Here is a 23,160-nt window from a genome sequence, read left to right as displayed (position 1 = left end):
ACTGATGGTGAGCCGTACCCGACTGACTGTGACACGATCACCCAAACCATTCCTGCTGCATATTTATCGCAATCTGTAAAATTATTATTAAATTTGATTGGATGTTGTCCTACACCAGGGCATACACTGATGGTTTGCTAGTGGACACGGAATATTCGTCACACCATCTCGTCAGATCTATTGCCTTCATACTAGCGGTGAACAATACCTTCTAAAGACCTTGAAGACAGCAAGACGGTCTGACGCTAACGTTCTGGGCAGTCAGAGCTACTGAATCTTCTATCATTCTGGTCGTAAGACTGATCTCACCTTTCATCACCTCGTTGATGTAGTATCGGTAGTAATGTATGCGGTGCTGGTCGTCAAGGACGCCGCTCCTGTCTGAAACGCCGTTCTCCGTGATGTAGATCGGTACATCTCCATATTTGTTTCTGATCCAGTTCAGAAGCTTCCGTAGACCCCATGGAACAACTCGCAACCAAGTGGAACCCGACCTGTGTGGGAACAGTCTAATAAATTGGGTGGAAAAACAATACTGTTTCTTGATATATTTCATTCATAATTTGCTGGATTCAAATTTGTACCAACGTTCTGTCCAAGGTCCAAACTGTCTTTCTACTGATTCGATGTTATGCTTCAAAGTAAGCTGAACACAGACTGTTTCTGACAATGAATCTGGGTAGATGCCCGCTGGTTAAAGAGTTCGCTTCTCCATATGGTACACAGTGTGAAACTTATGTGTGGTGTCTTCTGTCGTGACCGTGCTGAAATACTGCTAGAAGAGGCATTAAACCCAGCTCACTCTCGCTCACTCACTCACTCGCTCAGTGACAAAGAACTCCATGGTGTCTTACTTGATCCATTGGGGATCGAACTCCGTGTCCACCCCTCTGTCGTTGAAGTAGTTAGGGTCCTTCTGTGCAGCTAGACTCTCATTCTGTTTGCTGACGTACTGGGAGGTGTAGTGGTTCAAACCAAAGAAATCCGAGGTGCCTTGGAGAAAAATAGCATATAATTATTATGAGCCCTGTCCCACCCCGTGTCAGGTGGAACATGGCTAAATACAACATATGACCACATAGTGGTACACTCAGTACTGACGTCACCTACACCTGCACGTGAGATACACCTGGTACCGCGATATGTACCGTTATCCATAGGTTAACACCAGTGACTGACTAATTCTGGTTATCTTAATCCTGTCTGGATATCGGGTGATATGATAGATCACCTACGGGTCTACATTTCAGTTTTGTTATAGAAATATTCTATATTGGTCTTCTGTAGGGGTTTGGAATAATGGTTGCTTACAACTGATCAGGACGTTCTTATGTAATGCTGGACCTATGTTTGGCCAGGGGCCTATGTTTGGCCAGGGGCCTATGTTTGGCCAGGGACCTATGTTTGGCCAGGGGCCTATGTTTGGCCTGGATGCATCAGAGTTGGGAAGGACATACAGAGGGACAAGGTGGCGCTCACAAGTACCTACAGAAACAGGGCAACTGACACTCATTTGGACTGTAAAAGACGGTCACTAGTAGTGAAAGCTCCATTCATCTATAATGAAACCAAGAATCAACGGTCTTTTAACCGACAAGCAAATATAATTATGATAAGAAACTTATATCACACGATAAGTATAATCACCATTGATAAACGCCTTCTGTTCTTCTGTGAATGCTGGAAGTCTGGACTGGGCTAATCCTTGCGCTGCACTGACGGCAGCAATTCTCCGCTTCATCACATCCGGATAGTCTCCATTACCAAATATGGGGTTAGCAAACCATCCCAAGAACATATGTATTGCCCATTCCGATGCTTCTATGTGTGCAGGGTTGAGATGGTCTTTAGGCTCGGCCCAGTCAATGTTGAGGGTAATACCAACTTGGCCTTGAGATGGGGGTAAGAGCAATGTACATGAATATATTTACCTTGGACAACGGCGATTGTGCAGTGTGTTGTGTTGTCACACCAGTGTTGTGGCAGTTGTGACTGTGTTACTAGTCACTGACGATTCAGATGCGGTGCTATGAAGTATGATGCCGTGATTGTGTCCCTGACACGCTATGAACGCTAGCAGTGATATGGACCTAAGTATGGTTTGATGCTTTTGGAGTCTAACGCAGCCTAGTATTGGACTTCCTGCAGGCTTCCCTCCCATTTACATTATGTAATAAAGCAAGGGTATGAAATCTCACTTATTGCCTGTGAATATGGAATACGACAACACTAGGAATACGTTGTTGTGTCAACTGGACATGTACTACACCACCAATTACTACTACTACTACTACTACTACTACTACTACTACTACTACTACTACTGTCGCTTCTACTGCTACTACTACTGCTGGTGCTACTACTACTACTTCTACTACTACTACTACTACTACTGTCGCTTCTACTGCTATTACTACTGCTGGTGCTACGACTACCACTACTATTATTACTACTACTACTACTTCTACTACTACTAGTGCTACTACCACTACTGTTCGTGTCGTGACCAAACAATCCAATGATCAAGAGCATGACCACCGATCTACGCAAATGGGCACCGATGACAAGTGCCAACCTGGTCAGCTAGCCTGACCACCCGATCCCGTTAGTCGCCTCTTAAGATACGCGTGTGTTGCTGAGGTCAATTCTAACCAGAATCTTCACGGGTCTGGCCAAGTTCAAATAATACTTACCTGGAGACAGCGAATTCCTGCTAGTTTGGTTTGGTTGTGAACCTAAATCTTGCTGTTTCAATACTTTTTTTATTATTCACTGACCATGCATGGTCGTTCATGGCAATATATATATTTTGGTATATACGTTTGTAAGGTTGCCGAAGCGGCGTTATACGCTACCTGGCAAGTCTGAACACCACTTATTCTCCAGGTTTAGCTCTCTAAACACCAAACTTACATAAACACTAAGTCTGTATACAGATCTACCTTCAATCTGGAGATTACCCGTATCAAACAACCACCATCTATCAAACACAAACATGTACTCGCATGCACAGACCGTGAAGAAGTTGACAGTTGACACTAAACATACAAGCGACATTAACCGACAAACATCCACCCAGGTAAGCTTGTTTACCTGTCGGATACTGTGCTCTATATTTGTTGTCAAAAAGGTGGTATGCCTCGGCATGCGCCAGCAGCACGTTGTGCCCCGCCTGGTAGGGCTCGTCACCGATATTCTTGTGCCCCGGAGCCATGTCACCTGTCCCCAGTCCCAGGACAAGAAATACCCATGGCTCGTTGAACGTGATCCAGAAGTCTACCTGCAGTGAACGGTGTGATGAAAGGAGTTACTTTAGTTAGTGTTCGAATGACGGGGTGAGATGTGTTCACTGTAATATGAAACTATTAAATATTACAGAAGCTGGAATCCAAAAGTATTCCTAAAAAGTTTCTGGTCTGGCTGTTTAACCGACAAACAAACAATTTTCACTTCATGTCGAGCCATATTGCAACAGGTACAGCCTTTGGTGTTGACATTACTCGACTGACTGACACACTCAAGCATTGGTTGTCTGAGGAGCAACGTTACAGTATTAAAGCCCCCTGAAAAACATATATATGGAAGACGTGTGGAGGACATTTAGTACATTAACGACAGTGATGTCTCGTGACATTCTGGGTCCTGTGTTGACTTGTACCATTGGTTTCCAGTTGTTTGTCAGGTGAATAGTTTACTAGACTATGCATGTGTATCGCGGGTGTCACCGTCGGGGCAGGATCCGCTGACCTTTTGGCGAATGCCTACTCTTGACACTATCTGACCGTGATTCATAAACGCATGGTGTCGTCACTCTCTGATCGTGATTCATAAACACATGGTGTCGTCACTCTCTGACCGTGATTCATAAACACATGGTGTCGCTGCTATCTTACCGTAATTCATAATCACCTGGTATCGTCACAATCTCACCGTGATTCATAACCACCTGCTGTCGTCACTATCTGACCGTGATTCAAAAGTACCTGGTATGGTCACAGTCTGACTCAACATGGGATTCATAAACACGTGCTCCTCATAGAGCGGAAACGGCACTGTCAACCCTATCTAGAGTATAGAGGTCATTGGTGTGGATGTGAAAAGCAAACTAGCGGCGGCAACTACAGTCATGATGACACGGAAAGGGCGTCACTATGTATGTCGTACCCAAGCAGTCTGCCAGGTAACGGTGGGGCAGTCTGCCATGTAACGATGGGGCAGTCTGCCATGTGACGGTGGGGCAGTCTGCCATGTGACGGTGGGGCAGTCTGCCATGTGACGGTGGGGCAGTCTGCCATGTGACGGTGGGGCAGTCTGCCATGTGACGGTGGGGCAGTCTGCCAGGTAACGGTGGGGCAGTCTGCCATGTGACGGTGGGGCAGTCTGCCATGTGACGGTGGGGCAGTCTGCCATGTGACGGTGGGGCAGTCTGCCATGTGACGATGGGGCAGTCTGCCATGTGACGGTGGGGCAGTCTGCCATGTAACGATGGGGCAGTCTGCCATGTGACGGTGGGGCAGTCTGCCATGTGACGGTGGGGCAGTCTGCCATGTGACGGTGGGGCAGTCTGCCATGTGACGGTGGGGCAGTCTGCCATGTGACGGTGGGGCAGTCTGCCATGTGACGGTGGGGCAGTCTGCCATGTGACGGTGGGGCAGTCTGCCATGTGACGGTGGGCTGTCCACAAACAAGAATCAAGGAGGTGGACAATCATGCAATAGCAATTGTTATGAAACTGTTTTGACTTGACTGGTGTGCAGGTGTGCAGGTGTGCAGGTGTGCAGGTGTGCAGATGTGCAGATGTGCAGATATTCTGCAGACTATTCAGAACGTTAAAAAAAGTAACAACTTTTGAAAAACAACACCAGACCAAGCAAATATACCTTGCTGCCGTATTCTTCAAAACACACGTCTGCATAGTCCTTGAAGTTGTTGACGATGGAGTGGTTGGTCCAGCCTCCCCAGTTCTGTAGAGCTTGTGGCAAGTCCCAGTGGTACAGCGTTACCATTGGCTTTATACCCGCCACCAACAGGGCGTCTATCAACCGGTGGTAGTAGTCGATACCACCTTGATTCTTGGACCGGAGAGTTCCATCAGGAAATATTCTAGCCCAGGCGATGGAAAACCGATAATGACTAACCTACAACAAAGATTAGGAAAAGAGGAAAGTATAATTTAAAACTACCCGAATATGAGCCAATACTTGTAGAGTACCGACATGTTCAGTTAATAAATATATCGCGCCAGGAGTGATAATATCGGTGTCTATGTCTACAGACCCTCAAGCTTTGGATATGTTGGAAGGATGGCGTTTGGGTTATTTGAAAAACTTTTTTTTGTTAGGTAGAAAACGTGGCTCACAACCGCCTCCACAAAATATTCCCCAAAACCAAAGCTGAATGTTCTTCAGGAGATTGACGTCCTGTTGGCATTTGTGATAACTGTAGATCTACTTACCCCCATGTTCTTCAGGAGATTGACGTCCTCCTGGTACTTGTGATAACTGTAGATCTACTTACACCCATGTTCTTCAGGAGATTGACGTCCTCTTGGTACTTGTGATAACTGTAGATCTACTTACCCCCATGTTCTTCAGGAGATTGACGTCCTCCTGGTACTTGTGATAACTGTAGATCTACTTACACCCATGTTCTTCAGGAGATTGACGTCCTCCTGGTACTTGTGATAACTGTCGCATGCGATTCTTCCATTGTCGTTGTTGTCGACACGAGCGAAGTTGTCCCAGATGCTCTCACCACGGCCTAGACATAGAAACAAGTAGTAAATAAATAAGATAAATAAGAAAACATATTCAACATCAGAAAACGGCTGCACAATCTCAACGTGGTGAGAGATGGTTTCCATCTATCCTTGTGCCACTACAGAACACATATTTACCAGCTTAAGACATACGTGTAAAACTATCATTGTAAATTCAAGAGTTAGATTTAGTCCCTAAGCAGACAATTCCCAGCCTGGGGTGGCAAACAGATAAATCAACTGACTAAACTCTTTGTCTTTGATGTCAGCTCGGAATTGTGCCCAGTGAGTAGACTGCTATTTAAGATATCAGACACTGTCCGTTCTGTTTGAGATCTGATCAGGGCCTCCTGACGATGTAGTCATCGTGATATGTAGTCAACTACACTGACATCCAGGAAACACGAGTAAACCTGGTCGTCAGGTAAAGATGTGACATTCACGTGCAACACCGGTTCCCAGGTGATGGTATGAAAATCACCGTGTACCACTGGTTGCCAGTTATAGGCATGACATTCACGTGCAATAGTGGTCGCCAGGTGATGGTTTGACATTCACCTTGTAACACTGGTCGCTAGGTAATGGTATGACATTCATGTGTAACATGTACCGCTCACCATCAGCATCAAAGGCTCCTTCAATCTGGAAGGACGACGACGCTGCTGCCCATATGAAGTGTTCAGGAAATGTACCGTAGTAGAAGTCATCGATTTTTTCCACAGCAGTGCCCTGACCCCCGGGTCGAGTATATCCTGACTTGTAACCGTTGTCATCTATTAAACCCGTGTACCATTTAGCAGAGGACTTTGGGGTGCGGGGTCGGTCTGGGTCAGAGAAGTCGACGTGATGGATGCCAAACTTTTCGCGATAACCTGCCAACCACTCGAAGTTGTCCATCAGAGACCACGCCGTGTAGCCTTTCACGTTGCACTCGTCCAGCTTGATAGCTGAAGATGGAATACGATATTTGGTAATTATGATAACTGCATGATGACTGACTAGAAAGTGTGACGTGCAACAAGCCCTAATGTGTTCAGATATACAACAACGTGAGGTCTGTCAACCTTCCCAGCATTTGCCTATAATTCTATGATACGTCTATCAACCTTCACGGCATTTGCCTATAGTTCTATGATATGTCTATCAACCTTCCCAGCATTTGCCTATAATTCTATGATACGTCTATCAACCTTCACGGCATTTGCCTTTAATTCTATGATACGTCTATCAACCTTCACGGCATTTGCCTTTAATTCTATGATACGTCTATCAACCTTCACGGCATTTGCCTATAATTCTATGATACGTCTATCAACCTTCACGGCATTTGCCTTTAGTTCTATGATACGTCTATCAACCTTCACGGCATTTGCCTTTAATTCTATGATACGTCTATCAACCTTCCCGGCATTTGCCTTTAATTCTATGATACGTCTATCAACCTTCCCGGCATTTGCCTTTAATTCTATGATACGTCTATCAACCTTACTTGCATTTCCGTATAGTTCTATGATACGTCTATCAACCTTCCCAGCATTTTCCTATAGTGCTATGATACGTCTGTCAACTATTTCTGTGTTCAGTGTACTAGTGTATACCCTGCAGAAACATTCTCAGTGTGAAAATGATGCTATAACAACTTGCTTAGCATGACCTGAGCTGCTTGACATATACATGACCAGGGAACCTACGGCACAAACGCCAGGTCGTATTAACTTCATTACTGGTAGACACATATTAGATGATCCTGCGCACTAAACGCATTTGTGACAAGAGAGGCGGTACAACGAATTGGGCGAGTACACTTGGCTGCTACAGGTAGCTTGACGATTATGCACGTGCAATACATGCTAACCGTGACATGAAATCAACACCGCATATTCCTTCGAATGATAAGACTGCAATTTCAGGCATAAGATACTGATATTCCACGCTAACCTTTAGTTAAGACGACGACAAATAGATGATTAAGGCATTGACAAGCATTTTAGATATTCAACAATTTTGTTTTTAAAAAAAACAGGAAAATGTCATTTGCTTCGTGAAATGGATCGGTGGTCCTAAACATATTTGCTCAGTATATTGTGTTGATTCAATTCGTTGGGATTGTACCTGTTCCCAAATCGAGTGTGCTATAACAATTCATGCGTGAAACGCACGGGGAAAATGAATTTCTCGTTATTTATCAGACAACCTGTCTCCCTCTTGTTTCATGTGGGTCGTTCTGTAGGGCGTTCCCAAGTATGCAAATTGGGGTCATGTGTCAGGTCGTGGATGATCTTATATGTGTTTACCAGTAGTTCCCTGCTGCTGCTGCTGCTGCTGCTCGCTGCCTATGAACCAGACTCAGAAACATTAAACCATCTGTTGCTTCTGTTTTAAAGAGGATTGGACATTGCTGATGATTCTCGATACTGACATGTCAAAAGGAAACTTTGTCTCAGCTGTTTGGACATGTTCACAACCAACTGACAAAGGTGCACACATCCACAAAAATAGACCCAAGCTAATGTGACACGGTCGCCATGCATTAGGATATACTTGATCACGTCAAGCTGAACAAGCTATAATATGAACCATTTTCGTCTTCATTGCACACCGATGGCACCTGTGAACCCTCAGGTGTTCACTGCACACTGATGGCACATGTAAACCATCAGATGTTTACTGCACACCTATGCCATAAATAAACTCTCAGGTGTTCACTGCACACCGATGGCACATGTAAACCATCAGATGTTCACTGCACACCTATGCCATAAAAAAACCATCAGGTGTTCACTACACACCTATGGCACCTGTAAACCCTCAGGTGTTCGCTGCACACCGATGGCACCTGTAAACCCTCAGGTGTTCACTGCACACCGATGGCACCTACAAACCCACAGTTCAATACTACCTGCCTAACATTGCCTGTTCCAGTGTTAACGTCACTACACTGAGCCCATCAAACGACACAAAGAGTGTGTCTGTCAACCGATTTATTACGCTAAATGACCCTGATATCCTAATCTCACTTGTCCAACAAGTCTCACTGCCACCAACTTAGAGTTATGAGTTCTCGTCGAAGACAATGTAACTCTATTTCTGACCAGCCTACGAGAAGCCTACCTTTCAGCACTTCGTTGATGTAGTGGCGGAGGAATCGAACACGGTGTTCATCATATAGCGTTCCATTCCGATCTGACACACCGTTTTCGGTTATATATACCGGTACGTTGTTGTAATGGTACTTGAACCAGTTCAGCATTTTCCGGAGCCCAAAGGGCGTGACCTTCAGCCAGTCGGACCCAGATCTGTGGGAACACAACGCCCATTACAATCTCCAAATCTGTTAATTACTAGACGTCACGGTAGAGATAACACAGAGAGAGCGTTTTACGCCAAACTCAGAAATATTACAGCTATATGGCGATGGTCTCTAAGCAGTTGGGTCTGAACCAAGAGGTAATTTAGGACTGAACCAGGACCTCGTTACTATTAGCCGGGGTAGGAAGGTCCTGGTGGCAATCACGGCCAGGAGTACTCAGTTTCCCATGGCTGTGGAAAACTACCAGCGCGTGGTCCAGCCTTGTTGACTGCAAGTCGCCGATCCCAGACACTGATGGTCCATATGCATACCACTGACCACCACCTCTGAAGATCCAGGTTCGGTAACACGTATACCACTTTGGCACTGTGAGACAGCAAAGTAACAACACCTTCTCTCACTGAAGGCGTCCAGTATGTCGTGTGATCTGTGATCATCGTCAAGGCAATTTATCACCACAAATCCCATGGTTACCATTGAAACACTGCTCTCAGGACACTCTTGACGGAGCCGACCAAGCTTATAACCATATACATTTCTCTTTTTCTTGTAATGGTCTCAGTCCAGAGGCTTCTCTGGATGTGTACCATTCGGATTATTGAGGTTACATTGTATATGCTCTTATTTCAATAACCATTTTAAAGTCTCGTTCTTTCTAAACGCTCTTATTTAGGGAAAGGCGTATATTATTTGTTTTGCGAAAAGATCGAAGCAGTCCAGATAGTTCTAGTCACGTGACCACCTTGTGGGGGCTGTGATATAGACGGGATGCATGCTTCTCACCCAAGCCAGCTGGGGTCCGCGTATGCACCGTTGTCTTGGTCGTTGTAGATGTTGGGAGGGTCGGTGACGTTCTGTACGTTGTTGTACACGATCGTGGCCGTGTAGAAGTTTAGGCCCAGGAAGTCGTATGTCCCTGCAATATGCAAGTGTTCTTAAACCGAAGGCGTTGTTTTACTTAATTTTGAAGCAGTTCTTTTCGTACTTGCGTATTTCCGGTGTTTTATACAACGTAAGAACTCATCAATGTTGTAGGTTTGAGACACGGTACTAGTGCTGGCAAGGATTTCTCGGCAGGGAAGTTCGGACCAAACAATTCAGTGACCGATATTACTGCATCGATCTAAACACTTACGAGACTCAAGATAAATCTTGAGCAGCTTCCCGGATGTGCACGTACCTTTGATAAGTGTCTTCTCCTCCTGGGAGAAAGGCGGCAGTCGTGGGGAACTGGTCCAGTTGGCTGCCTTGTTCTTCATAGCCACCTGCTGCTTGACAACAGGGGGGAAGTCGCCGTCGATGTAGATGGGGTGGCCGTAGATTCCCCCGTAGAACTCGACCGACCTCTCAGCTGCATGGATGTCCGCCAAGTCTAGCGGGTCTCTCGGCTCGGCCCACCCGTAGTTCACAGTAATACCCATGACGCCTTTTGCCCAGAAACAAATAAATTTGTATTTCACCTCACTAAGGTCACAGAAAGGTGGGTTAAACTATATGTCCAGAACTGTTACGGTGACTCTGATGAATGGCTGAGCGACCGACCGAATAAACAAACTTACCCTTCTGGGAGTCTTTGTAGGTGTTATTGTAGAGACGGTACGTTTTGGCGTGTGCCAGGATGAGATGCCTCGCCACGATGTAGGGGTTCTGGGTCAAGTTCTTCTTCTGGGGTGCAAACGCCCCCTCACCATATCCGAGGATGGAGATAATTGGCGGCTCGTTGAATGTGATCCAGAACTTTACCTGTCGCCATGAGAAACACCCACGTATCAGGGCTGTATATCGTGCGTCATCACACGCGCGTAACCACCTACCTTAGTGAATGTATCTTGCCCATACATGTCAGTTCATCACACGTGCGTAACCAGCTACATTAGTGAATGTATCTTGCCCATACATGTCAGTTCATCACACGCGCGTAACCAGCTACCTTAGTGAATGTACATTGCCCATACATGTCAGTTCATCATACGTGCGTAACCACCTACCTTAGTGAATGTATCTTGCCCATACATGTCAGTTCATCACACGCGCGTAACCAGCTACCTTAGTGAATGTACATTGCCCATACATGTCAGTTCATCACACGCGCGTAACCAGCTACCTTAGTGAATGTATCTTGCCCATACATGTCAGTTCATCATACGCGCGTAACCAGCTACCTTAGTGAATGTATTTTGCCCATACATGTCAGTTCATCATACGCGCGTAACCACCTACCTTAGTGAATGTATCTTGCCCATACATGTCAGTTCATCATACGCGCGTAACCACCTACCTTAGTGAATGTACCTTGCCCATACATGTCAGTTCATCACACGCACGTAACCAGCTACCTTAGTGAATGTATCTTGCCCATACATGTCAGTTCATCACACGCGCGTAACCAGCTACCTTAGTGAATGTATCTTGCCCATACATGTCAGTTCATCATACGCGCGTAACCACCTACCTTAGTGAATGTATCTTGCCCATACATGTCAGTTCATCACACGCGCGTAACCACCTACCTTAGTGAATGTACATTGCCCATACATGTCAGTTCATCATACGCGCGTAACCAGCTACCTTAGTGAATGTACATTGCCCATACATGTCAGTTCATCACACGCGCGTAACCACCTACCTTAGTGAATGTACCTTGCCCATACATGTCAGTTCATCACACGCACGTAACCAGCTACCTTAGTGAATGTATCTTGCCCATACATGTCAGTTCATCATACGCGCGTAACCACCTACCTTAGTGAATGTATCTTGCCCATACATGTCAGTTCATCACACGCGCGTAACCAGCTACCTTAGTGAATGTACATTGCCCATACATGTCAGTTCATCATACGCGCGTAACCACCTACCTTAGTGAATGTACATTGCCCATACATGTCAGTTCATCATACGCGCGTAGCCACCTACCTTAGTGAATGTATCTTGCCCATACATGTCAGTTCATCATACGCGCGTAACCAGCTACCTTAGTGAATGTATCTTGCCCATACATGTCAGTTCATCACACGCGCGTAACCAGCTAACTTAGTGAATGTATCTTGCCCATACATGTCAGTTCATCATACGCGCGTAACCACCTACCTTAGTGAATGTATCTTGCCCATACATGTCAGTTCATCATACGCGCGTAACCAGCTACCTTAGTGAATGTATCTTGCCCATACATGTCAGTTCATCACACGCGCGTAACCAGCTACCTTAGTGAATGTATCTTGCCCATACAAGTCAGTTCATCATACGCGCGTAACCAGCTACCTTAGTGAATATACCTTGCCCATACAAGTCAATTCATCAAACGGCTTCGGTTGTATTGCCATTTGTTTCTTAACAGTTGTAGAGAATTAAATTGCTTCAACTGTTCTGAGCTAACTGTAAGATCAAATGCATTTACCATTTAAGAGCATGTCTTTAACATTCCAATTTAGAGATAATGTTTTTATGGTGAAATTCAACCTATACCTTGAAGAAAACACAGTCATATCCGTCTCGTATCTTGATTTCACCTGTCAATCCAGGTTCGAACACCAGACCTCATCTGTTGGCAAAACTCATCTGCTCCTGTGCAAAGCATAATCTGCATCGCTAATACAACATTACGTCATCCCCCCCCCCCCCCTCCATGATTTGACAGTAGTGGCATCTGAGTTCACTTACTCACTGACCCCAACCTTACCTTGTCACCATATTCAGAGAAGGTCAGGTTTGCATAATCCAGGAAGTCGTCCACAATCGACTCGTTTAACCAGCCACCACGGTCCTCGAGGCCTTGAGGCAGATCCCAGTGGTACAGAGTGACCATGGGTTTAATCCCGTTTTCAAGAAGCTCATCAATAAGTCTGTGGTAGTAGTTGATGCCTGCGGTGTTGACACCGTCAGCTATCCTCCCCGTGGGAATCAGGCGAGTCCAGGCAATAGAGAACCGGTAGTCGGTCACCTACAAACAACATCAAAATCAGGACAATCGGTAGTCGGTCACCTATAAAGAGTATCACAGTCAGGACAACCGGTAGTCGGTCACCTACAAACACCGTCAGAATCAGGCAATTGATGAACAATGTGGACTTCTGTCCATGACACGTAATGTCAGAACCTAACAGACTCAGCTCTCGAAGTCGTATACGTGTACGGCATGAAGCTGCAGTAGTCGTATCGCAGACCTGGACATCAAGTTGGTTTTAACAGAACACACGTGACGAAGAAGAGGCCGGATACGTCAAACACACGAGAAGAAGAGGCCGAATACGTCAAACACACGAGAAGAAGAAGAGACCGGATACGTCAAACATACGTGACGAAGAAGAGGCCGGATACGTCAAACACACGTGACAAAGTTGCCATGAATCTGACTATCAGGTCTTCTTACATGCAGATCCTTCAGGATTCTCACATCCTCCCTGTATTTGTTGTAGCTGTTGCAGGCGATGTCGCCGGTGTCGTTGTTGAAGACGTTGCCAGGTGCATGCACGAGACGGTCCCAAATACTCTCCCCCTTACCTGGAACAGATGCCACACAGGTAAAACTAGATATACAGCGCTTTCATTCTGCCATGTGTGAAATGGTGTGAGAAACCGAAACAAAAGAAACATTAGAGTCACGTAATGTGAAGGCGTCGTCACTGAATTATATAATTCTCTGCAACCTTTACCTTTTAGAGCCACAATAAGCTCTCTAGTGTGATAGGCAAGGCAACATCTTCTACTCCTGTCAAACCATTCATCATACATATATCGTCACACCTACCGTCGACATTCCACGCCCCCTCGATCTGATAAGAGGAGGTGGCGGCAGCCCACACAAAGTCGTCTGGAAACTGATCAAAATATATCTCAGTGTCATCCTCATACGGCACGATCCCCGACGCCACGCCCCCGAGACCACTATATCCGGGCTGGATACCGTTGTCTTGTACTATCTGGGAGTAATGGCGGGAAGAGGCACGTGGTGTACGTGGTCTCGCGGGATCTGAGAAGTCTACCATGAACAGTCCTCCTCTAGAATGGTATCCTTCAGACCACTCAAAGCCATCAAGCAACGGTCTGGAGATATATCCCTTGATGTTGCAGCTGTCCAGGCTAATTGCTGAAAGAATATTTCAGACGGTGTCGTTAAAGTAGTCGTTCAAGATAAAGCTTAACAAGCACAGACTGAAGTTTGATAATATACTAATATACGGCATATCTGCTGGCCATTTGAACCACTGTCATGCCACCTCGCTGCTCAGCGTACTTTCTGCCATTGCTATGAATGTACGCTCTAACAACTGCACATTAGCATTTCTGTTTGTCAGCTTACGGCTATCAAATCTATTTCATTTTGTGTACATTGGATTTAACCACCACAGCCTGTCGGTAGAGTGCACAGAAATACAATTTACCTTTCAAAACTTGATCAATGTGCCATTTGAAGTAACGGATACGGTGGGCATCTTTAAGAGTAGCATTGCGAGAGGCGTCACCTCCGGTTACGTATACTGGGACGCTGTACGCACCGTGCAACCATTTTAAGGCATTCCTCACAGCGTCTCTGAAACATAACATCGTGCACACATGACTCTAACTATCACCACTGTACAAACACCTTTATCTGGGACTCTGACATCTTGGCAAACACCCGGTTCAAGTCTGATGATCAGTGAGCCATTCATACATTCCTCATAAATAATGGGTTTCTGGCGTGATTCCCACCCACTACTGTGCTCGTCGTGTTATCGTATCATCGCTCCCATCGCCCAAACATTCAGCGTATCCCCGTCCTCACCCCCACCGCCTGAACACTCTCGGGCACTACCCTCTCTTCTTGACGCCCCGCTTGTCTCCCCATATTCCAGTAGTTTCCAATGCCCCACTTAGCCATGTGTTCCAGGAGTGGATCCTGCATGTGGAAGACCTTACACCACACAGTCAGAAGAAAACCTACTCCGACCATTTTTCCGTCACACGGATGTCCTGATCGAAGTGATAGCTCGGTCCGATGCTGCTTGGTCGCTCTTCGCTGGTCACGTGATATGAGGAGTTGAAGGTGACGACAAAAAAGTCAGTTTCATTCGAATCTGTTAAAAAATTTAAAAAATGAAAGTCACAGAATAAGCAGGAAATGAAACTTTAATTATGTAAGGTGACTAGCCTTACGTCAACTGCGACCATATACGGATTTATAAACAATATCAATTATGTCAAAGCGTATTGCGTAAAAAAGATCAAATCGTGAATAGCCTGAAGAAAGTCTCTCAGAGTGGGTAGAATCGGCGCTTAATATTGTCGGTTCTATCAGACAGTCGGCTACAGCTGTGCCAGAAGGCATTCCAAAGGCATCCACTGTTTGTTTCTTAGTGTCACGCGAGCATGACTTCACCTGATGAAGGACCAAGCGCATGCTCAGAAACGTCGTGTTATCCATAAAGAAGTTGACATTCATAAAACTGGCTTACATATGCTTTCCACTTCTAAATGCCCTTCAAAGATTTAATGAGCATCACCTATTGAACGGTCGTACTAATGGTTGAATGTTGAATGACTGTAAGTTGAATAGTTGCATGTTGGAAGGTTGTATGGTATGTCCAATGGTTGCATGTTGAATGGCTGTGTGTTGAATGGTTGTATGTTCATAGGCTGTATGTTGAATAACTTATGTTGAATGGTTGTGGGTTGAATTATAGCGTCACCTGCATCATCCATTTGTTTGAGAGCACTCAGTAAGCATGATGTGTAACTGAATGGTGAATGATTGTATTTTGAAGGATTCAATAACTGGGAAACACACAGTGATGTGGAACTCACCTTGATGCATGAAGGAAGTGTGTGTAGACCTACTCACGTGGAATATTCTGAAGAGCTGTCTGGATGTCAGGGAGGCGAGAGGGTATTTGTGCCTGGCTACTCTTAGCCTCAATTTGAGATATCATCACATCCGGGTACTGCCCGTACAATATTGGGTTGGCAAACCAGCCAATGTGAAACTGTCGAGCTCTCTCAGCACTCGTAACGTCATCCTCTTGTGCCGGGTCATCGGGGTCGAAAACGTGCGTGGTTAAGGAAATGCCTATTTCACCTGTCAGACAAGAGTATAAAAGACATGACTGGACCTGAGTCGTGTTTGTCTGTCTGCCTAAAATAGGTGCAGCTTTACCCCAAATGTAACTGTCATTTATTATTAAATGGATAGTTTCCTATGCAGGATAAAGCCAGCGGATATTTTCAGATAGGGATATCGAATTAGAGAGGTCGTGTGCGCATTTACTGCTTTCACACTGTAAACAAACAGGCGTCACGTGTCGACGACGGAGTCGGGATTGACGACTACTGACGGGTACTGTCAGAAAAAACATTATGTCCGGTCATGATAGATGGAATGGAGTACAAGATAGAAACTGCGAAGGCCTGCGAAGATACCGGCCGATTATCTGGGTTAGCAAGCAGATGGCACAGGAATCCAGATGTAGTATGCCACGCGTACACTGAAGTGTATTTGTTGTACAAAAGTGACGTCTTAACGTTTATATTCTCTGGGGACATATATGCTGTAAGGTGTATGGGCACACAGATGGTCGTACCTCCAGAAAATGAACTCTTATATGCACTAACCACACGTGCATGTGCAAGGATGAGGTTTCTTGCGGCGATGTAAGGGTTGCTTCCTGGCTCAAACATCCCCGGGGGTGCTGACCCCTCGCCGTATCCCCTCCAGGCCACAGTGTGGGGGTCATGCATTGTGATCCAGTATGTCACCTGCAACCATGACTACAGTTTAAAGGAACAGTCATTGGGATTTCCACTACTGTGTCATGATTCACAACTCGATTCTTGTAATGCAATATTATGCAGGTATCGGAAATCGCCATATACGATCACGTATACGACACACAGCGTCTCAAATGGACGACTCTTAAAGTAGTGAAAGAACATCCGGATGATAAAAGGTAATCTGTCATGACTTATGGGTATTGCAACGGACAAGTTTCCAGTTGTTGCCATTGCTTAATTTGTTTGGGTTGGGGTAAGTATATACTGGACTCTAAAAGTCTTGTGATTACTCCTTATTCCGTTGCAAAGAGAAGCCTGCAAACTCAAAACTCATGATACGCATAAAACATTAGTCAGTTGCATCACATACATGTTTTTGTTGCGTATATCCTGACAAAGTGGATTGACCCGGACTTATCTCCTGAAACAGCCGTCTGTTAAATGTGGAGTCGACTTACATTGGATCCAAAGAGAGTGAAACATTCTTGTGCATACGCCGTGAAACTGTCCACGGTGTCCTCGTTCAACCATCCACCTTTCCTCTCCAGCGTCTCCGGAAGGTCGAAGTAGTACAGCGTCACGTAAGGCTCAATGTCGGCGTCTCGCAACGCCTGCAGCAGCTGGCTGTAGTAGTTTACGCCATCTGGGTTGAGGGTGCAATCTCCGTCCGGGAAGAGACGAGACCAAGACAACGACAGGTGGTAGGATGACACCTGCACTAACAGCGAGTGAGTGAGTGAGTGAGTGAGTGAGTGGGATTTAACCTCAGTAATAATTCTAAATGATAAGTTTTAATTATGCACACGTGATATAAGTTTACAAATTTACGAATATACAACATCCTTATCAAGAAAGTTCTGGAACTTGCTACAGGTTCCTACACCCATATGGGATGTTGTAGATTCTTTTGTGTACAGATGGAACTCCCTCTTGCAGGTCACCTCACATAAATACATATTGGATAGTGATGCTTGTGTTTGATTGAATAGGTTCACTAAGTGCTCTGCTATAATGTACTATATTATAATTAGGCTGGTATTTATGACCTGACTTGCCTATATATAAATTTACGTATCCACGACGAGGGAAAATATACACTTAGAAAATAAATCTCCAAACATCTGCGTTGGCTGGTTAAAATAATGTGATACACGGAACAAGGAATAACCCATTTTGCAAACCTGGCCTACATTCCTCCTTCCACTGAACGTCATCTACATTCTCACTTGGAACAGAAAAGCTTATTGTCAAGACAATATTGTCTTTCTGTTGACATGATCGACATGTTCGGGATCGAGGATATATTACATAACGTAGAACCACAATCGCCCTGTGTGGCGTTCAGACCTCCACATGGCACTGCAACATTGCATATTTGACCCAGTGTGTCCGCGTGTTTACCGACGACTGTTTACATCACAGGATCAGGTTTCCTATATCTGACCTAGATCGCACAGAAAAACATACACTATTCACATAATACGGTATTTGGGTGGCGGAGCACGACTACAGCACCGTGCTGTTATATGACACTGTGCACACACCCCCAGACTCTTCAACAGATCGATGTCCTCCAGGTAGTGAGAGTAGCTGTCGGCGGCGACGTCTGGTGTGGCGCCCCCCTGGGTGCGACCAGGCGCCCGGGAGAAGGTGTCCCACACACTAGTGCCTCTCCCTGCAACATTACATCAACTGTGGTATAACATTAGATCAACTATGGTATAACATTAGATCAACTATGGTATAACATTAGATCAACTGTGGTATAGCTCTAGGTAGCACTATTTCTGTAAAAGTACCTCTGAAATCTTTGAAATATACACAACTGAATGTTTCTTACCAGTATGGTAAACAGTATGAAATGTCATGATTACTTTCTTTAACGTCTTACACATTCTGTAACAAATGACACATATCTTTAACGTCTTATACATGTACATTCTGCTACAGATGACACATATCTTTAACGTCTTATACATTCTGTTACAAATGACACATGTCTTTAACGTCTTACACATTCTGTAACAAATGACACATATCTTTATAACGTCTTATGCATTCTGCTACAGATGACACATATCTTTAACGTCTTATACATTCTGTTACAAATGACACATGTCTTTAACATCTTATACATTCTGTTACAAATAACACATTTGCCATTCAAGCTGTCAATATGGAAATCTACCTGTTACTTAATGTCAGTGGTTTGTGGCAGGTTGCTGACCGCTTCAATCTGGCAGATATTTCAAGCCAGTGGGTCCGTGTAACATGCACGTCGACATTGTCTCCTCAGAGTTACAACTATCCAAGATGATAGGCACATCACTAACACTGCGCTACGTAACATATTCTTTAACGGAGCATGTCTTCATAGATCGATCACGGTTGGTGCAGGTGTAACTGAACGCACTGCACGGGTCGACTGTAAGCTTACCGGACAGCATTTTGGGGACGAGATTCGGGCTCCTATAGCAGTACCATATTCCCGCAGACTATGCATGGAGTTTCTGGTCTACCCTCTTTACCGCTCGACGACAGCGTTGGGTGTCAGAGGGCCAGGATTGTCACGGAATGTAGGGTGTTTAGCGGACTGAGTGACAGGCATGCTCACCAGATCAACTCAATCGACGTTTGCAAACACGTCATCCAGCACCCGACGGACTCCCAGGACTCCGAAAAGCTGTAGTAGAGGAATGGAATGCGATTCCGCAAACCTTCTGTATGAACTTGATAAGAAGCATGAAATGAGAACTACCTGTGCCTTGGACACGCGACGAAAGTACTCGAGATACTGAGGGCCCGGGTGCTTGTTATACAGCCTTAATATGTAGCACCCTGGTTTCTTCTGTTCGCAATGATGCAAGAATCTATATCGAAACGTTGCGTCACCCCAATAAAGAAGTTCTTCATCAGTAACGTTTGTCCCTAACTTCTAAAGATGCCACTACTGTGCTCAACAATCAGACTTCAGAGATAGCGTGATACTTGCTTGCACACAATTCTCAGCTAGAATCCCGAATGACGCTATTACCCCGACGTACGAGGCACTAGTATACTAGCACCGTATATCGAGTCCAGTTCCCAACATACAACGGCTAGTCTTTGTTTCGGTACGTGATGACCGTTCGTTCTTTAAGAGTCCCAACTTGCAAGTGTAAGTCTTTCATTCTGTTATTTATCACCGCTCGTAGTTCAAGGAGAAATGTTATGCAATTGTCCTTTGACCCTTCAGAAGAGGTAGCTGAGCTGTTCCTTAAACCTAACATTACTCCACAGAGCCAACCACAAGTAGAGACAAGATTTATGTATGCTTGGAAACACTGAAGTCTCGGGATTCAGTGTGAGGCTCATTGGCTTAGTTGTACTATCACTGCGATGATTTCCAACACGAGTAGGTTCAGACTAGAACCACTTTGTACGTCATCCCGGAGTGCAGCGTATAGCCTTGCCTTGGTGGAGTGATGGTTTTCCACGTTCACTACTTGGGTCAAATTACAAACTTGAGATGCTGAGAAAGATATATTCAGAATGAGTCGGAATTCGAATTACGATGACAGTTTCCTGTCACCCCTGAGGAGCACAACGCTGTTCCTCAGATAACTTGGCCCCCTGCGTCTCACTGAACCAGCAGTCACATATCACTTACATTCAGGTCGTAATAACATTGCCATTTTCCTCTCGTGCTTGTGTTAAATTGAAATGATCTCCAGGGTGCGAGTGTAAACTCTCACTCAACTGCAGGTGAAAATTCACCGGAAAACTAACACTGAAAGCCGACGCGCACATCTCCACAACTATGTTCTGGCAATGATTAAAACCGGTCTAACAGTGTGCTGCTGTTGTCAGCTTGTATACCCAGACATGTGCGGAAAAACACGTGCAAACGACAGTGCTTGAAGCACTTAAACAGTAACACTGTAACATCACGACAGCAATAATGTGACAGTAACCGTGCACTGTACACCATGCACTACCATCGTTACAGTATCAGTGGGGCAGTAACAGTGTAACAAAGTGACAGCAACAATGACAGTTACTGTTTGAAAGTAACACTGTAACGGTGTTGTAGTAAGAGAGACAGTGTGACACAGATTCTAATGTAGTTATCAAGCAGGTGTCGTCATATTAGAATCAGTGCGGAAACGTCGCCTACAGAATAAAGAAATTGTACATCCAAATAATTAGTCCTTATTTTTCAATTTGAGTGCTTTCATGCAAAAGCACTCATTTTAGATTTGTTTAAAAACCTTTTGCACAAGCGCATGTTTTTTAACCAAGTTAGCTGTCTGTGTCAACATGTGTTGATCGACACATGATTCCCACTACATCGTCGTAGTCCAAAAAGAAGATAACCTTCTAAACTGAACTCTGTGCTCAAAATGGTGATTAATAGTTAACACGGAACCATCAATTGTATTGCGATTTACTATAATTCTATTCAATCCGAACTTACCCTGCGTTCTCCATGCTCCCTCTATCTGGGTGGCCGAGGACCCGGCCCCCCACACAAAACCCGCTGGGAACTGCCCAAAGTAGTACTCTTCATTCATGTGACATCCCACGGCGACAAGCTGACAAAGGACAAACAACAGCGCAGTTAAGTCCATTTTTTCGAATTTTGTAAAACAAACAGCCCCTTGTCTCTCGGTTTCAGAATGGTGACATGACGGCAGTGGTTACGTGATGAACACTGTGCTCCTGTAGAGATGCCCTTTGGTAACACCCAATGACCTCGACCTTTGGTCACGTGGATGGGTAGGGATCCCTCAAACACGACGCGTTATTTGATGTTTGTTAGTCGTGCTTCGGGTACGTATTATATTAGCATATTCATCGACACTTGTATTCTGCAGAGGCAACTCGATCCCTGTGGGGATGGAACTTATCCCTTGACTGTCAAAGATGACCGCCTGGTCCATGTACACGTGGCACAGAAAATCTGGTAGGTTTCCATTAAGTCACGTGATCTTGTTCCCACGATTGTTCCCTTGTTGAACTCCATGAGTTAGATTATGGGGTGTTTAAATAATCCAACCTGGGACAGACAACCCAGTGATCAACGTCATGCACATCCATCTACGCGTATGCAATAAAGATACGATGACATGCAACTCACCGTACCCACCTGTTCACGTTAAACGTATCTTACAACAAGTATTTGTCTCCACTGATGGTGACAAACACAGGAAGCCGAAGACCGTATGTTCCCCGGGGGGTGATGCCTAGAACATCCATGTTACACGTAGTCAACGTGCGGTGTGTGCCCTGATACTAAACACTGATGTAGTTTTATAAGGAGTCGTGTTGAACATTATTTAGGTCTGTGTACCTCAATGGCAAATGTGCTAAACGATGACACCTCCGTGATCTGTAGAAATTGAATCAGTGTAGGTATGTTATGGCTTTGCCTGAAATATTAATCTGGCAGTTAGAATCAAGAGAGCTACATGCTGTGGTAATAGTATACCCCTCTGTCTGCAGTCAAGCTTCTATACATTTTCTGGACAAAGAGCTTGGTCATATTCAACGTTGTGGGACTTCTCATAGCAACATGCATAATTGTGACGAATAAGCTTTTGCAGGCGAAACGTCGCGAGGTCTATATTTGTAATGACATGCAGGCCCGTATACCCTTACCAGAGTATACGGGTCTTACAAACTGCTGTCGTCATTCGACCTTTATTGAAGCTGTTTTAATGGCACAGCGTTTGTGTACAGATGGTTCCATTTCGCTCCCAGTCTGTTTTCTACTCAAGAACCTTGCTCTCTCCTCTCGTTGTTCACATATTACAGATGTTTGTCACGGGTGACGCAGTTAAACCGTCCAAAGGTGTTTGTGGGTTATCCATTAAAGACAAAATATGTTTACCATTGTCAAGTTGGAGTGATAGGTGCTCAGCGTGGGTATTTATGCAAAATTCAGTCATGTCTGGTGAATACAGTGAATTTCTGTATAGCATTTGAAAGCGGGACCGTAGATGTGTAAACAGTATCAACAGGACACACAAAGGGTCCTGTGTTAACTGACCTGATACCTTTCACACCAAAGAGTGACTAAGGTGATTTCTCAGAAATGATAATTACCTATATGGTTAACTTTGTCGTTCATAGCCAAGGGGTACACACAAGACATGTGGAGTGACATGCATAAGGTATTTGCTCACACAAAAGACTTAGTGAGTGAATAGGTAAATATCGCGAGCAGTGTTGCGGGTATTTGAGGCTACGTTTGTCAGAATGTATGACGAAACACCTGATCCAAAATGTCCACTGGCGGAACTATGGAAACATAAACGACCCGCCCTACTAAAATGTTGTGTATGAAAAACACATGTGTGTA

At 44.9% G+C, this 23,160-nt stretch overlaps 1 protein-coding gene across 1 annotated transcript in view; it reads right to left on the bottom strand.

Moving 5' to 3' along the window:
- Window positions 1-23,160, bottom strand: part of LOC137277882 (lactase/phlorizin hydrolase-like) — a 70,477-nt gene that overhangs the window by 7,156 nt on the left and 40,161 nt on the right. The window contains exons 19-39 of the mRNA XM_067809864.1: window positions 21,274-21,391; window positions 18,362-18,492; window positions 17,276-17,530; window positions 16,628-16,802; window positions 15,892-16,125; window positions 14,995-15,127; window positions 14,453-14,601; window positions 13,819-14,157; window positions 13,441-13,571; window positions 12,751-13,011; window positions 10,628-10,811; window positions 10,249-10,494; window positions 9,852-9,984; window positions 8,870-9,054; window positions 6,376-6,705; window positions 5,642-5,760; window positions 4,881-5,138; window positions 3,094-3,280; window positions 1,648-1,890; window positions 855-993; window positions 310-494 (exon numbers count right to left, since the gene is read on the bottom strand). Coding sequence (XP_067665965.1) covers window positions 310-494; window positions 855-993; window positions 1,648-1,890; window positions 3,094-3,280; window positions 4,881-5,138; window positions 5,642-5,760; window positions 6,376-6,705; window positions 8,870-9,054; window positions 9,852-9,984; window positions 10,249-10,494; window positions 10,628-10,811; window positions 12,751-13,011; window positions 13,441-13,571; window positions 13,819-14,157; window positions 14,453-14,601; window positions 14,995-15,127; window positions 15,892-16,125; window positions 16,628-16,802; window positions 17,276-17,530; window positions 18,362-18,492; window positions 21,274-21,391 — 4,135 coding nt within the window. The remainder of the gene's footprint in view (window positions 1-309; window positions 495-854; window positions 994-1,647; window positions 1,891-3,093; window positions 3,281-4,880; window positions 5,139-5,641; window positions 5,761-6,375; window positions 6,706-8,869; window positions 9,055-9,851; window positions 9,985-10,248; window positions 10,495-10,627; window positions 10,812-12,750; window positions 13,012-13,440; window positions 13,572-13,818; window positions 14,158-14,452; window positions 14,602-14,994; window positions 15,128-15,891; window positions 16,126-16,627; window positions 16,803-17,275; window positions 17,531-18,361; window positions 18,493-21,273; window positions 21,392-23,160) is intronic.

This window comes from Haliotis asinina, chromosome 1 (genome assembly GCF_037392515.1).
Source record: "Haliotis asinina isolate JCU_RB_2024 chromosome 1, JCU_Hal_asi_v2, whole genome shotgun sequence".
In the NCBI taxonomy this organism is placed as follows: Eukaryota; Metazoa; Mollusca; class Gastropoda; order Lepetellida; family Haliotidae; genus Haliotis; species Haliotis asinina.
Note: the sequence above shows the minus strand (reverse complement) of the source record. Positions and strands in the feature narration are given on the sequence as shown.